General features: G+C 46.6%; 2 protein-coding genes across 4 annotated transcripts; one reads left to right on the top strand and one right to left on the bottom strand.

Moving 5' to 3' along the window:
• Nucleotides 1-323: 323 nt before the first annotated feature.
• LOC310769505 (F-box only protein 44-like) lies at nt 324-7,493 on the bottom strand. Of its 3 annotated transcripts, none has more exons than XM_083628950.1 (7): nt 7,337-7,493; nt 4,519-4,529; nt 3,702-3,969; nt 3,051-3,168; nt 1,893-1,988; nt 810-945; nt 324-670 (listed from the first exon to the last, which is right to left on the bottom strand). In XM_083628950.1, the coding sequence occupies exons 1-7, from the start codon at nt 7,482-7,484 to the stop codon at nt 545-547; spliced, it is 903 nt and encodes a 300-aa protein (XP_083485076.1). In that variant the 5' UTR covers nt 7,485-7,493; the 3' UTR covers nt 324-544. The 3 variants fall into 3 exon arrangements, with proteins under 3 accessions (XP_083485076.1, XP_083485078.1, XP_083485077.1); XM_083628952.1 differs by having other exon boundaries at nt 7,355-7,493; XM_083628951.1 differs by lacking the exon at nt 4,519-4,529 and having other exon boundaries at nt 3,702-3,986; nt 7,355-7,493.
• Nucleotides 7,494-7,803: 310 nt separating this feature from the next.
• Nucleotides 7,804-18,955, top strand: LOC310768091 (F-box only protein 44-like). The gene is made up of 6 exons (XM_083625802.1): nt 7,804-8,135; nt 9,800-10,230; nt 11,162-11,240; nt 13,428-13,621; nt 15,459-15,670; nt 18,227-18,955. Coding segments are annotated over exons 2-6 (891 nt in total). The 5' UTR covers nt 7,804-8,135; nt 9,800-9,825; the 3' UTR covers nt 18,228-18,955.
• The last annotated feature ends 498 nt before the right edge of the window (nt 18,956-19,453 follow it).

Raw genomic sequence — 19,453 nt, 5'->3', positions numbered from 1 at the left:
ATGGGATATACACACACACCAAAAAAAAACAACCACCCCATGCTGGGAAAATGCTTTTTTAAAAACAAACAAACATGCTTTTAAAAATACATTGAATTTTGCATAGCTCACTGTCACCATCTAGTGTCACATTTGTATACTTTACAACACATTTAAAACGTTTCATTTGCAGCTGTGTAGATGAGTCCCACGTTATGTATTTGCTCAATGCAGCTGCAATACCGTGGGCTGGTTGCATTTTCTTTTTTGCAGTATAATATTGTTTGCAGGGTCCCCCCACCTTCTCTTACAAAATAACATGCACACACATACCCTTTTTAAAAAAAAAATGCTGATCATCCGAAAACTACACAAAAACACAACTTCGGGGAAACAGATGTAGGACCCAAGATTGCAACCCATTTAGCTGGAAAGCGTGTGTGTGTGTGTGTGTGTGTGTGTGTGTGTGGAATGACACAACAGAGTGAGCCCTTGTGTGTCTCCCCGCCCTGTTGCTCAAGCGGATGAGTGGAACCGTTTCCCCTTGTGGTGGTTCCTCCTCTTTCTAGGGAAATCTGGGTCCCACAGTGATGCTGCTGTTAGTTAGGCCCCCAGAGTCCACACCGGTCACTCCGTGTTCAAAATAGATGTAACGGACTCCGGCAGGGTAGTTATGGAATGTATACGAGCCCTAGAGAGGAAAGAGGAGAAGGAATGGTTAGGAGTCAGTTTAACAAAAGGAAGAGGAAGGAACTGACGTTTTCAAGAACCGTTTACTCAAGGCCCACATTAATATCCCAGAGCTGATTCAATGCATTTTTCCAGCTAACCTCTCTCCATTCTGTCTCTCCGGGCTCACTTAAGACCAACTCTTCAGCGTGACATTCGCAGAGGACTTCAGAATCAGCAGACAACAGTTTCACGTGCAGAGTGTAGTTGTAGGGGTCCTCGTCAAGGACGTTGCACCTATTTTGCGGCACAAAACGACACATGAGCGATTTCTGAGGAGGAACCGGTCCCGCAAAAAAGAGCTGATCGCATTTGGAGAATTTGTAGCTGCCTGCTTATTATGCATTTATTTAGGGTATCTGTATGGAAGTGAGAGCTGGACCATAAAGAAGGCTGATCGCTGAAGAATTGATGCTTTTGAATTATGGTGCTGGAGGAGACTCCTGAGAGTCCCATGGACTGCAAGAAGATCAAACCTATCCATTCTGAAGGAAATCAGCACTGAGTGCTCACTGGAAGGACAGATCGTGAAGCTGAGGCTCCAATACTTTGGCCACTTCACGAGAAGAGAAGACTCCCTGGAAAAGACCCTGATGTTGGGAAAGATGGAGGGCACAAGGAAAAGGGGCGACAGAGGACAAGATGGCTGGACAGTGTTCTCGAAGCTACCAGCATGAGTTTGACCAAACTGCGGGAGGCAGTGGAAGACAGGAGTGCCTGGCGTGCTCTGGTCCATGGGGTCACGAAGAGTCGGACATGACTAAATGACTAAACAACAACAAAGGGTATCTGTGCCCTTCTTTTCAGCCAAAAAAGCCCCCAGATCAGCTTACACAGAACTGAAACTGAAAACTAGACCACCCCTTCTTGCAGGCTTGCAATCTGCAGCACACAAGAGAGAAAAGGGACAAGGAAGGAAGAGGAAAATCAAAACGTGGGCACCAGTTTCTAAACAGTTGTACCTATAGGGACCAGCTGGCACAATTCAGGAGAAGGAGGTGAAGCCCTGAGATCTTTGAAACCACTAGGAACTTGTTGCTTCCAAATTAAACTGAGTTCTGCTATCTATTGCATTCCTCGCTTTGCCCAGAAATCATGGCAGATGAGCAACCCCAACCGTAGGGGTTCGTTTTGCTTCTGCTATCAAGAAGGGCTACCCAGCCTGCAAGCCCTCCAGCACTCACCAGTCTTTCACAACAATATCAGGCTTGACTTCATCCATCAGCTCATCCCAGTAGCCATGATCCTTTAAGATGACGACCTGGCTTTTGGGTGAGGGCCTGAAAAAGAGATCAAGGCATTATCACCATCACCCATGTGGACCCATTGATATTGGGTTGGAGAGCACTGGTGGGAAATCTCAGGCCCCAGCACCTACTGCAGCCCTCTAAACCTCTCTGTCTGGCCCAGGCTGCAACCCCTTCCCGACCCCATGCCCTACTGACTTTGACAAACTCAACGACCCAACTCAGAAGCTTTTACCCTCCACGAAAGCATGCAAAGTTTCAACTCCCCATAGCAAACTCCCACTGGACAAATAACTAACTGCTAAGCTCCTTACCTCTCTCGCCCTGACCTAGCCACGTGATCTACGCAACGGTCAGCTCCAGACTGGATTATTGTAACTCGCTCTACGTGGGGCTGCCCTTGAGACTGACCCAGAAACTCCAGCGGGTGCAGAATGCTGCAGCGAGACTCCTTACGGGGTCCTTGCTGCAGGATCACATTCACCCGGTGCTATACCAGCTGCACTGGCTCCCAGTGGAGTACAGAATCAGGTTTAAGGTGCTGGTTTTGACCTTTAAAGCCCTATGCGGCCTAGGACCCTCGTACCTACGGGACCACCTCTCCTGGTATGTCCCACAGAGGAACTTACAGTCTTCAAACAAAAACATCTTGGAGGTCCCAGGCCACAGAGAGGTTAGGCTGGCCTCAACCAGAGCCAGGGCTTTTTCGGCTGTGGCTCCGATCTGGTGGAACGCTCTGTCACAAGAGACTAGGGCCCTGCAGGACTTGACATCTTTCTGCAGGGCCTGCAAGACAGAGCTGTTCCACCAAGCCTTTGGCCAGGGTACAGCCTGACTCCCTCCTTTGGCAATCTTCACAGAACTCTAGCCCAATGGTTGCATCAATTTGATTTGAATTAATTTTATAATGAAATGATTTTAGAATGTTGTATTATTTTATTGTTATTAGCTGCCTTGAGCCCGGCTTCGGCTGGGGAGGCCGGGATATATATATAAAAATATTATTATTATTATTATTATTATTATTATTATTATTATTACTAAGCACATACCACCACCGCCCCAAATTCATTTGATTGGGAATGTGCTCCTTACCCGCTAAATGCACCAAAGCACCATGTTCCATCCTCAAAGGGAGAGTCGTCCCTTGATAGCTTCCCTACATCCCAGGCCTCTTCTTGATCTGGCCCAATTTGCCAGGAGTTCAGGCCCTCTGTGGCAAATCCAGAAAGAAAAGGACAGTGAAAGGATAGGATACATACAGATATTGAACCTGGGATTTCTGCACTCCCTACACACGATCACTGTCTCCAGATAAAGGTAATCTCCTGAGGCAACTAAAACTATTTCCTTCCCGCCGGAGTGGTTCCTATTTATCTACTTGCACTTTGACGTGCTTTCAAACTGCTAGGTTGGCAGGAGCAGGGACCGAGCAACGGGAGCTCACCCCGTCCCGGGGATTCGAACAGCCGACCTTCTGATCAGGAAGTCCTAGGCTCTGTGGTTTAACCCACAGCACCACCCGCATCCCTATCTAATGCTTATTTTTGAATTTTGAATTTTATTGTTATTCATGATTTTATACTGTATTTTATGCTGCTTTTATAATTAAGTGTTTTAAATTTGTTGTTAGCCGCCCTGAGGCTGGTTTTTGAACCGGGAAGGGCGGGGTATAAATAAAAAATATTATTATATTATTAAGATTTATGGTGCGGGAGAAGTCTGGAAGAAGTTCTTGCTCCCCACCTTCGCCGCAGGGATTCCTAATGAGGTTCTTCGTCATTCTGCAAAGAAAGTAGAGAGTCTTCCAGTCAGGGAGAGCACCGGCCAACACCCCAAGTGGGTAGCCGGCCTGCTCACACTTCTCTTTCCATCCCGTGTTCAGAGTGTCCACCATGTCTCGCCACCCGGAGCAAACCAGACGGCAACTGCGGAGGAGGAACCAGGAAGGGAGCCGAAGGAAGATCTCCAGCAGCATCTCCTTGGGAAGGTCCTCAATATTCACCATCTTCCTGGAATTGGCGGAAATGACTGGCAGAATCCGAGACTTGGGAGAAGAGTTGGTGGAGGAAGACTGGAAGAAATTTAAAGACTATCTTCAGAAATATTGTAAAATTAATGAATGTTAAAATGATGTTTGGATTGGAAATAAGTGGTATTTAGCAACAAAGGTTAATAAGAATATGCAAAAATGAATTGATAAATGGATGAAAATATAGAGTTATAATATGTTAAGACATAGAGTTAAGATAAATGAAAGAGGGTAAGGATTTGCTGATTTGATTATTTAAATGGGAATACAAAAAGGGGAGGTGTGAGGGAGTCAAGGAAACAAGTTAAATGAATTTAAAGTTACAAAAACGGATTTGCTTTTAAATTTTTTTTTTGTATCTATTTGTCTTTTGAATTCTGTATTTTTATTTTTCTTGTTTCTTTTTTTATGTATCTTTTTGTATCTTTTTTGATTACACGATTTTTTGTTTTATCTTTGTAAACTTTTGTTTTTGTAAAACTTCAATAAATATTTTATATATATATAAAAAACAATATTCACCATCTTCCTTCGGGAAAGGTCTGAGGGCGGCCATGAGGCAGGGGAAGAAATGGAAGAGAAAGCATCTCAAACTCTGGGATTCGCTCCCGCAAGAAGCAGCAACGACCGCAGATTCGGATGGCTTTAAAAGAGGATTAGACAGAGATGGAAAGAAGATAAAGTCCCCGCCAGAGAAGAATGGCAGATCCAGTTGATGGACTATGCCGAAATGGCCAAAAGGACCGGAAGAGTCAGAAATCAGGAAGACCAAATTTTTTATAGGGAATGGGGGAAATTTATAACTGATCTTAAAAACCATTGTAAACAGTTAAAGTCATTAGTAGGATTGGAATATCACTTGTAGTTTAATGGTGAATTTTGGACACAATGGAGAGGTAAAAAAGATTTTGGATTATCCTAAGAGATGCTGGAGGAAATGATTAACAATAGGACCCACAAAGGGGAGGAGGGAAGTACAAGAGATGCCTTGGAATGTTGTTTTTATGTTGTATGTTGGATATGTGACTGTAAATTTTTAATTTGAAAAACCAAATAAATAAATATAAAAATAAATAAATAAGGATTAGACAAGGTCATGGAGACATGTGAAGAGCCTGCTGGATCAGGCCAATGGTCCATCTAGCCCAGAATCCTGTTCTCACAGATGCTTCCAAGCCAGAGAACCATCTGTGTTTTCCAATGTGATGGCCTGGGACTCGGGCTCGGACTCGGAACCAGAGGAGTCTCAGTCTGCACTGGATCCTTTGCCTCAGGCATCATCTGAAACAAGTCTGGGGCCTGATCCTGAAGGGTCCCAGTCTGCACAGCTTCCCCTGCAACAAACACCAGCTGGGCTGAGTCAGGGGCCTGAGCCTGCCCTGGCTCCAGATGCAGGGATTACCTCGTTGTCATCACCTGGGCCATCACTTACAGCTGCTCCACTACCAGTTGGGTCAGGAGAGGCTGAGGCGGCCTCTGGGTCTAGTAATCCACCGACGTCTCCCCAGCTGCAGAGACTAAGGTCTGAGAGAAGGAAAGACCTTCTCGCAGGAGGAGTGCTCACCTTTGGGCAAAACAGGGAGGTGAGTCAGCAGGGGATCAGGACTGGCCGCTACCCCGACATAGATAAAAGGCTGTTAGACCCTGCCCCAGGTTGCAGGAGCAACATTGCTGTATGCCAGACCCTGCCTGAGATCCTGTACCTGTCCTTGCCTGGGTTCCTGTCTCGTGTCCTGCCTTGACCCTGTTGGACTGACTCCTAGTGGAACCTACAGATTCTGGACCGGACCTGGACCATGGTTCTTCGGTTACCCTCAGGCACAGCACATCCAGCAACTGACATGCAGAAGCATTGCTGCCTCCAGCTGTGAAGGCAAAGCACAGCCATCCTGGCTAGCAGCCACAGATCTCCTCATCTTCTTCCATGAGTTTCCCTAATCCTCTTTTAAAGCCATCCAAGTTATTATGGAATCGTAGAGCTGGAAAATGCTGGGGACGTGATTGGTGCTGAGGGTTAAACCACAGAGCCTAGGACTTGCCGATCAGAAGGTCGGCGGTTCAAATCCCCACGACAGGGTGAGCTCCCGTTGTTCGGTCCCTGCTCCTGCCAACCTAGTAGTTCAAAAGCACGTCAAAGTGCAAGTAGATAAATAGGTACCTCTCCGGCGGGAAGGTAAACGGCATTTCCGTGCGCTGCTCTGGTTCACCAGAAGCAGCTTAGTCATGCTGGCCACATGACCCGGAAGCTGTACACCGGCTCCCTCGGCCAATAAAGTGAGATGAGCGCCGCAACCTCAGAGTTGGCCACGACTAGACCTAATGGTCAGGGGTCCCTTTACCTTTACCTAGAGCTGGAAGGGACCCCGAGGGTCATCTAGTTCAACCCCCTGCAAGGCAGGAATGAATCCCAGCGAAAGCATCCATGGCCATCCAAGCTCTGCTTAAAAACCTCCAAGGAAGGAGAGTCCACAGCCTTCCACTGTTGGTGGCCATCACTGCTTCTTATTTTCTGATCATGGGGGAAGTTCCTTCTTTCCCTGCTCAGAGGAACTGTGGCCACTTGTGCTCTTGGAGACTGTTTCTGATGTGGGCGTTTTTACCGTACTGACTTATACTAAATACTTATTTACAGCTTGCCCTCGGAAATGCAATCTTGCTTACTCAGATGATGAGAATAACGTTTTTGTTGGTTCCCCGCTCCAAAAGTGCTTTTTTATTATTTTTGCAAATTTATTTATTTGGTTTTTCGAATTAACATTTTACACTCGCATATCCAACATACATCATAAAGACAAGATTCCAAAGAATCATCTGGACCTCTCTCTTCCCATTTGTGGGTTCTATCTTTAGTCATTTCCTCCTGCATCTTTTACATGCATAGGCAAACTAAGGCCCAGGGGCCGGATCCGGCCCAATCGCCTTCTAAATCTGGCCCATGGACGGTCCGGGAATCAGCGTGTTTTTACATGAGTAGAATGTGTCCTTTTATTTAAAATGCATCTCTGGGTTATTTGTGGGGCATAGGAATTCTTTCATTCCCCCCCAAAAAAAATATAGTCCGGCCCACCACAAGGTCTGAGGGATAGTGGACCCGCCCCCTGCTGAAAAAGTTTGCTGACCCCTGATCTTTTATAATAATCCAGATCTTTTACATCTCCATTATATCTAAAATTCACCATTAAACTACAAGTGTTATTCCAATCCAACTAACGATTTTAACTGTTTACAATGGGTTTTTAAGAGGAATTATAAATTTCCCCTGTTCCTTATTTTAAAAAAGTGTTGTTAATTAAACCCTCCCACGGATCTACCCCAACACCCACCACCCCCGCCCTCTAGCTCATGGTACCTGGAAACCCCACCTCACCTCCGGGGTTTAAAGAGTCGTCTCTGCCCGGTTCTGCGCCCAGAAGACAAGGAGGAAGCGAAACTGCCCTAATATCAGGTAACACCACCCAATCTCCGCCTCGAGGAGGGGAATCCTGGCTCATTTGCATACGATGACACCCCTTCGACGTCAGCTGGCTCCTTCCAAAGGAACCCCGTCCCTCCCCTCCCGCTTTAATCGTTTAATAGCTTAAAGCGTCTCCAAATGCAAACCCAGAGGCGCGCGCAACGCTTCGGTTCCGAGCTGATTCTGGCCACCAGGGCTTCATTTAATCCGGGGCGGGGCGACAGGAGTGTCTCGTCATATTATGCAAATGAGCCTTACTTGGGGATCGCTCATTGGACGTGTGCATGGATTTTTTGGAAGCTACAGTATTTATGATAATAGCGCTTTTTTTAAAAAAACCGGGGCTCTCCATCCTAACAGCGAAGGCTGTATAGGGTCCTCCTGCAACCGTGCTTCTTCAGCCTCCTTGAGCTCAGGCAGATAGACTTCCTTTCCGGGAAACTCAGGAAAAAGTGGACTTGGGAATTGCAGTTGCTCTTTGGAGAAGAGCCTGTGCCCTTGACCGGGGCGCGCTCAATCCGAGAAGCGCATCATCGTGCGCAAAGGCACGAATCCCCTGCTCGCCCGGCCTCCAAGGGGTGGTGCTCCCTTGGGGGACCCTCCCCGAGAGTTTCCTGCGCCCTCGCCCATGTTCACATTCGGTTTCTTTTTCCTGCAAGGCTCCCGCGTGGCTCTTGCGCATTTTCCAGCCCCGGTAAGCCTGTTGTTGTTTTTTGGAGGGAGGCGACGTTGTGGAGCCTGCGAGGTTCAGTTTGTATTGGGGGGGGGGGGCGGGTCCGCCCTCTCCTGCCCTCCGGACCTGTTTGCGGTAGGAGAAGTGATGGCATGGCCTCTGAGCATGTGCAGAGCAACCTCTCCTTCTTTTCTTCCCTCTAAGTATAAGTTCGTGTGTGTATTTTCAGGGTTTCAGATACGTGTGAGCTTGTGATGGGATTCCCTCCCCTCGCTATGAAGTGTTGCCACGTGCATGGAGTAATTGCGTTTTGGGGTCCGTGGGGATGCTCAGAATTAAATTTATTGGCCTATCCAGACGATCCCTGTTAGACCCATAGCCAGAGAAGGGTGGGGGTACCAATATGTCAATACAGAAGAGTGAAATGCAATAGTTAGTAATGGGCTACTCAGAATAGGCCCATTGAAATGAATGGGCCAAAGTTAGCCAGTTTCACTCATTTTAATGGGTCATCTCTGAAGGCAACTGATGTTGGATATAACCTGACAATAACCCTGCTTAAATTAACATTTTAACGGGGGATGGGGTTTTAACTTGGGTGGGTGCTGTTTTATTTGGGGAGTGGGGCTGATTTAAATGGTTTCTAAATGTAATATGCTAATTTTGGATTTAATTTCACTTCATTTCATTTCATTTCACTTTTAATTGGTATCCCACCTTTCTATAGCACTACACACAGGGCGGTTTGCAAGCAGAAGAAATAACAAAAGATTGTGCACTTTATAACAATATGATCCAATCCATTATTATGACATACAAAAGTTATGTCATAATAAAAACACATCTTTAAAATGAACAACTTATATCCAATAAAGCGTTCTTCGATAACCCATTGGGATATAGTAGTGCACAATGAAATTAAATATCAGCGAATAAGAATTAAGTACAAATTCACTCTTAACAATTACAATAAACAGTTTCTAAACTATAATCAATAAAAATAACAGCAAGTCACGGTGCATAAAGTAACACAATACAAATTGAGAAGCAAAAGCACATTCATTCATTAATAATAATAATAATAATAATAATTTTTTAATATCGCTGAACTCCTCTCTTCCCAGCTGCTTCTGCATGGTCTGGGAAAGGCTCCTCCTAGGTCTGGAGGGTGGGCCAGGGCAGGTAGAAAAAGCCATTGCCTGATGGCCAGCACAAAATGCAGAAGGAAAGCTAAGAATGAAAGGGGGCAGCAGATACAGTGTTACCTCGGGTTAAGAACTTAATTCGTTCTGGAGGTCCATTTTCAACCTGAAACTGTTCTTAACCTGAAGCACCACTTTAGCTAATGGGGCTGCCACACCACCGGAGCACGATTTCTGTTCTCATCCTGAAGCAAAGTTCTTAACCCGAGGTACTATTTCTGGGTTAGCAGAGGCTGTAACCTGAAGCGTATGTAACCTGAGGTACCACTGTAGATATGGATAGAGCACAGAATGTTTAACTGGCTCTTAGGGCAGGGAAGGAAACCCAGGGGGAAGAAGCAGGAAAGGAATGAAGCACGTGGCTACAACATTTTGTTGCAGCGTTCCTCTTTACAACTACGTATTTCCCACTGCTGTTCTTCTTGTGGGGTTTTTTCTCTCTCTCTCTCTCATTCTCGCCCTCTTGTGGTTCTTCCCTGGAAGCGGCCGAAAGACCACTCTGAAGAAAGATGCTGACTATCGGAGACTTGCCTGAACGTGTCCTGCTGGAGGTGCTGGCCCGGGTACCAGCGAGGAACCTACTTTGCAACTGCCGGCTGGTTTGCTCCCAGTGGCGACGCCTGGTGGACGACCCTGAGCTGTGGAAGATTAATTTCCAGCGAAAGAGCGGACCCGAGACCCAAGAGTCGAAGGCTTTCTTCATTTACTCCCACAGGGAGAAGAACTTAATCAAGAATCCTTGCGGCAAAGGTGCATCCCTGTTCAGCTGGGGGAGGAGGGGGTTATTGCTTGGTTTCTGTTATTTGTTTTTATTATGTATTTTGTATTCGTTACCTTGCATTTTTACATCCCCAAGATCTACAGATGAAGGGCAGTATACAAATTTAATAAATAAGGAAAAGGAAATGGTCACAGTTCGATAAATGATTTGCGTGACCCTTTTGGAAGGCGCGTGGCGCTGTGGTCTAAAGCACTGAGCTTCTTGGGCTTGCCGATCAGAAGGTCGGTGGTTCGAATCCCGACGGGGTGAGCTCCCGTTGCTCGGTCCCTGCTCCTGCCAACCTAGCAGTTCGAAAGCACGCCAAAAAGTGCAAGTAGATAAATAGGTACCGCTGCGGCGGGAAGGTAAATGGTGTTTCTGTACCCTGCTCTGGTCTCGGTGTTCCGTTGCGCCAGAAGCAGCTTAGTCATGCTGGCCACATGACCCGGAAAAACTGTCTGCAGACAAACGCCAGCTCCCTCGGCCTGTAAAGGGAGATGAGCGCCGCAGCCCCAGAGTTGTCTGCGACTGGACTTAACTGTCAGGGGTCCTTTACCTTTTTTGGAAGGCACTTTGCTGCGAATGATGGGGAACAAGGCCGAGCAATGCTGGGTTTTCGACATCGCGGTGCATCGCCAGCCAAACATCGTGGTTTGGCGATATACCGCAATTTTGAAAAAAGCTGCATCGGCCCAGCTGGTGAGGTGGCGAGTGAAAACACCACAGATCTCATTGTGGGAGCTGAGGCATTTTCAGTCCAGTGCCTTGCAGGCTGGGGGCCAATACAGCCTGCTGCTCAGCTGGAGGGCGGAACGACTCCTGCCCGCAGTGGAGCCAGCTCTGAGGCCCTTGGCCTGGCTCTGCTGGGGGCGGGAGAACCACTGGCCCCGGTGGAGCCAGCCCTGACATTCCTGTCGCTCGTGCTGGAGCACAAGGACCCAAGCTGCCTCTGCCTTTGCTGGCATTGGGGGCAGGCGAGCTATCTTGCCCCCTCACCCCCCACTCCCGAAGACTAACCTAGCAGCAATAGCCAAGCACATGGAACCTGTCAGGCTCTGTGCGTTTGACTGCCTTCGCTTGTGCAGGTGCGCTGCCTCTTTCCTATGGTGGGGGTGTCGTTCACCCCAGGAGGAATGACGCAGCCCACCCTCCCGGGCGCAAGGCGTTAGGTGTCTTCACCTTGTGGAGAGGGGCTGCTGGCGAGTGCTGGGCCTGCTCATTTATTCATCTGTCTTAAATATATTTAAAATAGATCAATAAATGAGCAAATTAAGTTAATTTGGATATACAGAAGATATTAAAAATGAATTTAAGGAACCGCAGGAAGAGGGGGAAGGAAGTCAAGTTTTGAAATGTTAAAATGATCGTAAAATTAGTGAATGTGGAAATCTGAAAAGCAGGATCTGGTAGGATTCCAGACAGCTCCAAATCTTGCAGTGTGGTCCAACCCAACACCTTTCAACCTTGGGTCTCCTAGTGTTACTGGACTACAACTGCCATCATCCCTCACCATTGGTGTGCTGGAGATGATGGGACTTGTAGTCTAACCACCTAAGGTTATAGAACACTGTTCATCCACTCTGAGCCTTCCCCCCCCCCTATAATTTTTCTGTTTTACATTTTAGAATATCCATTTAAACAACCTTAAAATATCAATGACTTCCCTCCTTCTCTTTCCATGGTTCATTTTGCATAACATAAATCCCTGCATATTTTATATAAACTGAACCATTCAGTTTTCCATTATTGCATTCATCCAAACTTATTTGCGCTGTTGAATTTATCTTAATGCTGCCAATGTTTTCGAGTGCACACAATTCCCCCCCCATATATTCAACAAACATTTTCCAATCTTCTTTAAGCATATGTTCTCTTATTCTATATGTTAAGTCCGCAAGCTGCGCGTATTCCATCAGTTTAAATTGCCACTCTTCTTTAGTTGGGACCTTGCTCGTTTTCCATTTGGGGGCCAACAAAATATGGGCCGCAGTAGTAGCATACATAAATAACCTTGTTTTGTTAGCACCCTGAGCCTTTTTGCACCTTTGCAGGCCTTGAATTTCCTGAGCAAGCTGTGCCTCACTGATATGATTCTATGATTCTAAGATCCTTCTGAAAGGGCCTGCAGGCAGACATGAATGGCACAGTCAGAGACAGCAATGCTTCTGAGTAACAACTGCTGGAAAGGCAGGAAGGGAGAGGGTTTTCGTACTCGTGTCCTGCTTTTGGGTTTCCCATAATGGGCATCTGGTTGGCCACTGTGAGAACAGGACGCTGGACTGGATGGTCCATTGGCTTGATCTAGCAGGCTCTTATGTTTTGTAGACACACCAAATAATATATTTGCATGCAAACGTAAGAGGAGCCCTCCTAGATCAGGCCAGTGACCCATCTAGTCCAGCCTCCTGTTCTTGTGCAACTGGCATTCAAATGTGTCCCACCTCTTGACAGTGGAGGGAGAACACAGACCCCATGGCTTCAAGAACCACCTCTTTCCATATGAACCTAGCCAGACCCTGAGATCATCTTCCAAGGGCCTCCATCGTGTGCCTCCTCCTCAAGAGGCCCGGAGCGTGGCAACACGAGAACGGGGCCTCCTCTGCAGTGGCTCCCCATCTGTGGAATGCTCTCCCCAGGGAAGTTCGCCTGGCTCCTTCATTATACAGCTTTCGGTGTCAGGCAAAAATGTTCTTTTTTAAGCAGGCCTTTGGCTGACTGACACCCGATGTCCTTTTAAAATGTATTGGGTTGTTTTTTTATATTTTGATTATGTGTATTGTGGTTTTATATTGCGATTTTATGTTGTATCCGCCCTGAGACCTGCACGTATAGGACATTATAGAAATATAATACAGTGGTACCTTGGGACGCGAACGGGATCCATTCCGGAGCCCTGTTCGCATCCTGAAGCGAACGCAACCTGTACGTGCACGGGTCACTTTTTGCCACATCTGCGCATGCGCATGATGTCATTTTGACTGCGCATGTGCATGCGGCGAAACCCGGATGTAACACGCTCCGTTAGTTCCGGGTCGTCGCGGAGCGCAACCCAAAAATACTTAACCTGAAGAACATTTATCCCGAGGTATGACTGTAATAATAATAATATAATAATAATAATGGCCATTGAAAGCCGTATTCAGGCATGAAACTGATTGATGTATATAAGCATACAGCCATTCGCCATTATTGGCTATATTACTACTAATTATTATTTATTAGAAGTAACTGTTTTAAAGTTGTACATTCAAGTACATGGGAATAGATTTGTATTGAAAGGTCTAGGCTGCCTTGATTTTTTTATCTGGAGGTTATCGGTCGCGAAATATATACTCTTGGTTTGGTGTTGAGTGTTCAAATCATGCCTAGTTTGGTTTCTGCCCAAACTGATGTTTTTTCTCCCCCCCCCCCAAAAAAAACCCAGCTATTATTGTCCCCCTGGCAGCCGCTATCAACTTAGTGTGAAGCTGTTGGACGCAGACTTTCAGCTCCTCCACATCCTCCATACGGAAGGGCGCGGTTCGGAAGCTCCACGCTGGCGTCGGGTCTGTAAGCCCCAGTGGGGAATACTTAGGGTGGGGAGCAGAAGCAAAGCCTGCAGTAGATGGGGGAAGGATTTATCGATCTGAGGGCCGGCATTCCCTTGTATGCAGGCTTCCGGGGGCCACATTCCAGTGATGGGCAGGAGCAGAGGTAGAAGTGGGCAAGCGGGTGCTTATTCATTTATTTTTATCTAAAGGAGTTTGTGGTCATCACAAAAGGAGGGAGCCAGTGTGGTGTTTTAGTTAGAGTGTCAAGACTATGACCTGGGAGACCAGGGTTCGAATCCCCACTTGGCCATGAAACTTGAGCCCATTCAATGTCTTCTCTAAGCCTAACCTACCTCCCCGGGGATAAAATGAGGAGGCGAGAGTTATATACGGCATCATGAGCTCCTTGGAGAAAACATGGTCTATAAAAGTAAGAAATGAATACTTTCTTGGGCTCCATGATCACTGCAGATGGTGATAGCAGTCACAAAATTAAGACGCCTGCTTCTTGGGAGAAAAGCAATGGCAAACCTAGACAGCATCTTAAAAAGCAGAGACATCACCTTGCCAACAAAGGCCCGTATAGTTAAAGCTATGGTTTTCCCAGTAGTGATGTATGGAAGTGAGAGCTGGACCATAAAGAAGGCTGATCGCTGAAGAATTGATGCTTTTGAATTCTGGTGCTGGAGGAGACTCTTGAGAGTCCCATGGACTACAAGAAGATCAAACCTGTCCATTCTGAAGGAAATCAGCCCTGAGTGCTCACTGGAAGGACAGATTGTGAAGCTGAGGCTCCAATACTTTGGCCACCTCATGAGAAGAGAAGACTCCCTGGAAAAGACCCTGATGTTGGGAGGGCACAAGGATAAGGGGATGACAGAGGACGAGATGGTTGGACAGTGTTCTCGAAGATACAAACATGAGTCTGACCAAACTGCGGGAGGCAGTGGAAGACAGGAGTGCCTGGCGTGCTCTGGTCCATGGGGTCACGAAGAGTCGGAAACGACTAAACAACAACAGAATTTAAAAACCTGTATGTGATATACACAAAATTATCGATAAAGCAAGTTCAGAGAATCAAAGTTGGAAAGGACCGTGGGGGTCATCTAGTCCAACCCCCCTGCAATGCAGGAATATTTTGCCCAACATGGGGTTTGAATCCACAACCCCAGGATTAAGAGCCCCATGCTCTAACGACTGAGAAAGAAGGTGAAAAAACCAAAATGTACAACATAGGAACAAAATCAGATTGTTGTTGTTGTTTAGTTGTTTAGTCGGATTTATCGATCTGAGGGCCGGCATTCCCTTGTATGCAGGCTTCCGGGGGCCACATTCCAGTGATGGGCCAGGAGCAGAGGTTGAAGTGGGCAAGCGGGAAGCTTTCACTTCCATAAATCACTACTGGCGAAATCAGACTACATGCATGTTATAAAACAAAGTTGCACATTATTATATGCATGTCTTTGGATGTGCCTAAAAGAAAAAAGAGGTTAGCTGGGCACTGAAAGAAGGACAGCAAAGGCACCTGACAAACATCATGTGCAGGGAGTTCCAAAACATTGGTGCTGCCATGCTAAAAGAAGGAATCCAAGTGCACAGTGAACATTTGTGCATCCCTTGTAATCTGGCAGGACATATTGGTTGAGTGGGGGGGTCAGGAAGATCTCCCAGCCCCCTAAAAATACTTGCCAAGCAGGACTGGTAAGTGGAGTGTCCAGAGGGGAGATCCAGGGGCCAGGCTTGAGGGCCACATTCAGCCCAAAGACCTCTACCTTTGAGGGGGGTAGTTTTCCTCCTACCTCGGCATCCTTGCCCCGTTTTCAGCATCTCTCTCTTTCTCTCCTGTCTTCAGATTTCGCAAGGGATTATCGAATGCCGGGCTGGACTCCGCTACATCCTCTTTGAACACCTGGCTGTAAACGGGAGCGGCCAGCCGCCCGAGAACAGTGTAAGAGTCACCAGGAGCAGCGTCACTCTTGGGCCATTTAATTGGGATGAAGACTTCATAGAGCCCTTTCCCAACTCAGATGACGAAGATGGCGCTAGTGGCAGCGGATGCAACTGGTGAGGACCCTCCCCCTGTCTTCTTGCAACCAATAAAGGGGAGGCTCTGTCAGCATCGCCCCTGAGCCAGTGCCACCAACTGGACTCATCCACTTCAGCCCCGACTGGGCCAGTGAGCTGGGTAGCACTTCCAGAGACCACCTTCTGCACAGGAACAGGTCAAAGTGCTGTGGACTCACAGGATTCACTTCCACAAGAAGACAGTCGTTGACACAGCAGAGTATAGCAGAGTATAGTAGAGCATAAACCACTCGGAGAGCAGCTCTGTAGAATATCTTTTTTATTCTATCTACAACTATAATATATAACTATATACAGAGCTAAATGAGGTCTAAAACGAAAATGCTGAACTGCACTGTCTGCAGCTGCTCTTAGCAGCAACCTTATCTATACAGAGATCACACACAGTCTCTCTCTAACACTCAGTGTCTCTCTCTCTCTCTTTGATATGAGGCTGGAGCGGAATAAGTAGTGAGCAGAAAACTGCCCCTCCTCTCTGGGAGAATCAGCAGAGAACATCAGCAGATTCTTGGATATGGGAGGGGTGAAATCTCCTCAGGCTCTGCCTGTCATTGGCTCTCCATCTGTCTTTGGCCGTGGCACCACCTAGAGGTGGGCTCCCTACCTACTGCCCTACCAGTGCCAATGGGCACGCCAGCCCCCACTGACTCTTAATTCTGTCCTGTACACTCTGCTGCGTTCCTCTGACATCTGTTCTTATGTCCGACAACATTTGCATCACCGCCTCTTCAAAATTTGGTGTTTTGGAGTCTCTTCTGTCTTTCATTTTACTTTTCTCAGGCTTATCTACACCATTAGCCATAACTATTCCATAGTATCAAGGTCAACTCACCCAGTCACAGTCAACAAGATTTTTAGTGCACAGGCAGCAGCAGACAGCTCAGCAGCTCCCCCCTTTCAAAGTCTTAATTTCTTTACTCTTTTTATTCTTTTAAAAAACCATCCAAAATCCATTCACACACTTATATCCAATTCAAGGAGGGTAAAAGAAACACTGTATACTATTTTAACAAGCTCAGACAGCAGCAGTTACTTTGTAGTCCCCAAAGCGGAAAAAGAAAGTTGAATGTTTCCTCTCCCTTTGTGACACAATAATGGAGTATAGCCTTCTCCCACCGGGAGGTCCGCTTCCAGAAAGAGTCTATTCCCCTGTCAAATCTATCTCTTGCAAGGTCTCTCAATTCAGTCAAATTCCCCCCCCCCTCCCCCTGCAGAAAGAGGGGTTTAGAATGTTTCCTTGGAAGTTTTGACACGTCTTTTAAAGTTACGGCTTCGGTCAGCGGTAACTTCTTTCACTTCTACTTCAGCGGAAAGGGATCAACCTCCGTAATTTAAATCCCTTCCAATCCAATTGACAGTCCGAATTTAAAACCTTTTTTACTCATGATTGTCCAATCTTTTAAAATTTGGTCAGAGAAATTGGTCGCTCATGATTGCCGGACTTCGGAGCTTCGCGCGATGAAGAAAGCGAGTAGATTCCACAGTATCCGCATCTCCAACCCTGCTTATTAGAGCTTACCAGGGAGCAGGGGAGTTGCAAGGGGTACCCGCTGGAACACCAGGTCCTCAGAATGCTCAGTCTGAGGTTTTTTCGGGGTTCTGCGACGCTCTTGCTGTCACCCCAGTCTTCAAAGCGCAAGGGCTCCTTCTTCCGAAAGAGCTCTCATCCACCATTAATCGCACGGCCAACCGGAAGTCTCAACCTGCAGTTTCATAAGAGTATATATTTAAAGTAGATAATTAAATGAATTTGGATATGCAGAAGATATTGAAAAATAAATTTAAGGAACCGCAGAAAGAGGGGGAAGGAAGTCAAACTTTGAAATGTTAAATTGATTGTAAAACTAATGAAATGTATAAACTTGAAAAGTATAAATAAAAACTTTTTTTAAAAAAAAAAAGATGCATCAGGGCTTCCTGATCTGTGTAGTCTGGCCAGTTAGGGAGAACAATGGAAGCTGACTTTTGAACGACGATAATTTTGGGCAGCCAAGAGTCCTCTGTCTTTCTCTACCGCGACATGTAAATCAAGTATCTCTTCATGAGCTGGGTCTTTGTCTCATCCTGAATTAATAAAATAGGAATAGACACTGCAATCCTAACTGTGTCTACTCAAAAGTAAGCCCTATTGAATTTAGTGGGGTTTATTTTCAAGTAAGTGGGGTTAGGCTCGCGGCCTAATTTGTGTTTGACATAGTAACTGGATACCAAACATTGTCTTTTTCTGGGTTCACTTTTTTGTTTTTGTGGGGGTAGGATGCTCCCTTCCTTCTCTCTGCTCTTCAGAGACATATTTCTATGTAACTGACTGTGAGGGGTTATTTACTATAAAAGGAATTGCAGCAAAGCAAGCTATGAGGATTACCGTGGTTTACACTAAGTCAGGTATGGGAAACCTTGGGCCTGGCACAACTCCCATCATCTTTTGATATAGGGCATGCCATGCTTGCCGGGGCTGATGGGAGTTGTAGTTCTGTGACAAGCCAAGGGTTCCCTGCCCCTGTGCTAAATCCATATCTCTGTCCTCCTTTGCAGATGAGTACTCCTGGACACCATTCAAGCTTCTAGTCCCTAACTTTCAGGTGATGAACTGCAGCCCTGGGACCAGATGCGGCCCTCCCATCCGGCCCTCGGGGTTCTCCTCTCACTGGCCCTGCTCTGCTTGCTTCCTTGAGTGCCTTTGCCTAGCAGAATGTGTCCCTGAGTTGTAATAAAGCCTTTAGCTTGCCAAGATGGAGAAACCTGAGTATACAAACCTCTGGATTGTGCATGGTTTGGATGAAGCCTTCTGTTGCTCCACCCATGTTTTGCCTCAAGCCAAACCTACTGCTGGTTTGTGGCCCCTGGAAAGTTGTCCTGGAGGGAATGAGGACCCCTGCCTTTTCCTTAAACCGAAGCCCTGATTACTGCATTTCCCAATGCAATCCTCGCTGCAGACATCTTGATGTTGATTTCCTTCTCATAAACAAATGCATAAAACTCCGAGACTTCTCCCAAATCCTTTGCCAGATGAATTTGATTAATTTATTTTTCCTGCCATGGTTATATAACACTGCCTTCAATACTCTTTGAAGAGTAAACTGTGACAGCGGACATAGAACTTATGAAAAGAGAGAGGGGATAAAGAACTGTCTCACACGAAAAGAGTTAAAGCCTCAAATCCAAGCTCTTATGATAAGAGGGAGGGGGGAAGAAATTTGGTTGAGCACCACCCTGACATTTACTGTGACAAAACTTGGCAAATAAAGTCCATCTTTCAACAAATGTGTTTGCCTGTTCTTTACATTAATCACTTTTTAAAGACATCAGCTTAGAGGAAAATGCTACATTCTCTATCCCTCCTGTAACATTCCAAGATCAAAGGAGCAATCGGTTTTTCCACTTCCAATGTGCTGCCATGCACATGAAGCAGATTTATATCTGGGATGCGTGTGGCTCTGTGATCTAAACCACTGAGCCTCTTGAGCTTGCCACTCAAAGCCGCACGACAGGGTGAGCTCCCATTGCTCTGTCCCAGCTCCTGCCAACCTAGCAGTTTGAAAGAACACCAGTGCAAGTAGATAAATAGGTACCACTGCAGCGGAAAGGTAAATGGCATTTCCGTGCGATCTGGTTTCCATCACGGTGTTCTGTTGTGCCAGAAGTGGTTTAGTCCTGCTGGCCACACAACCCAGATGTAGACAAACGCCGACTCCCTCGGCCTGAAAGCGAGATAAGCGCCTCACCCCATAGTCACCTTTGACTGGACTTAACCATCCAGGG

This window comes from Podarcis filfolensis (assembly GCF_964270895.1).
Source record: "Podarcis filfolensis genome assembly, chromosome: 8".
NCBI lineage: Eukaryota > Metazoa > Chordata > Lepidosauria > Squamata > Lacertidae > Podarcis > Podarcis filfolensis.
This window is presented reverse-complemented; position numbering and strand designations above follow the sequence as displayed.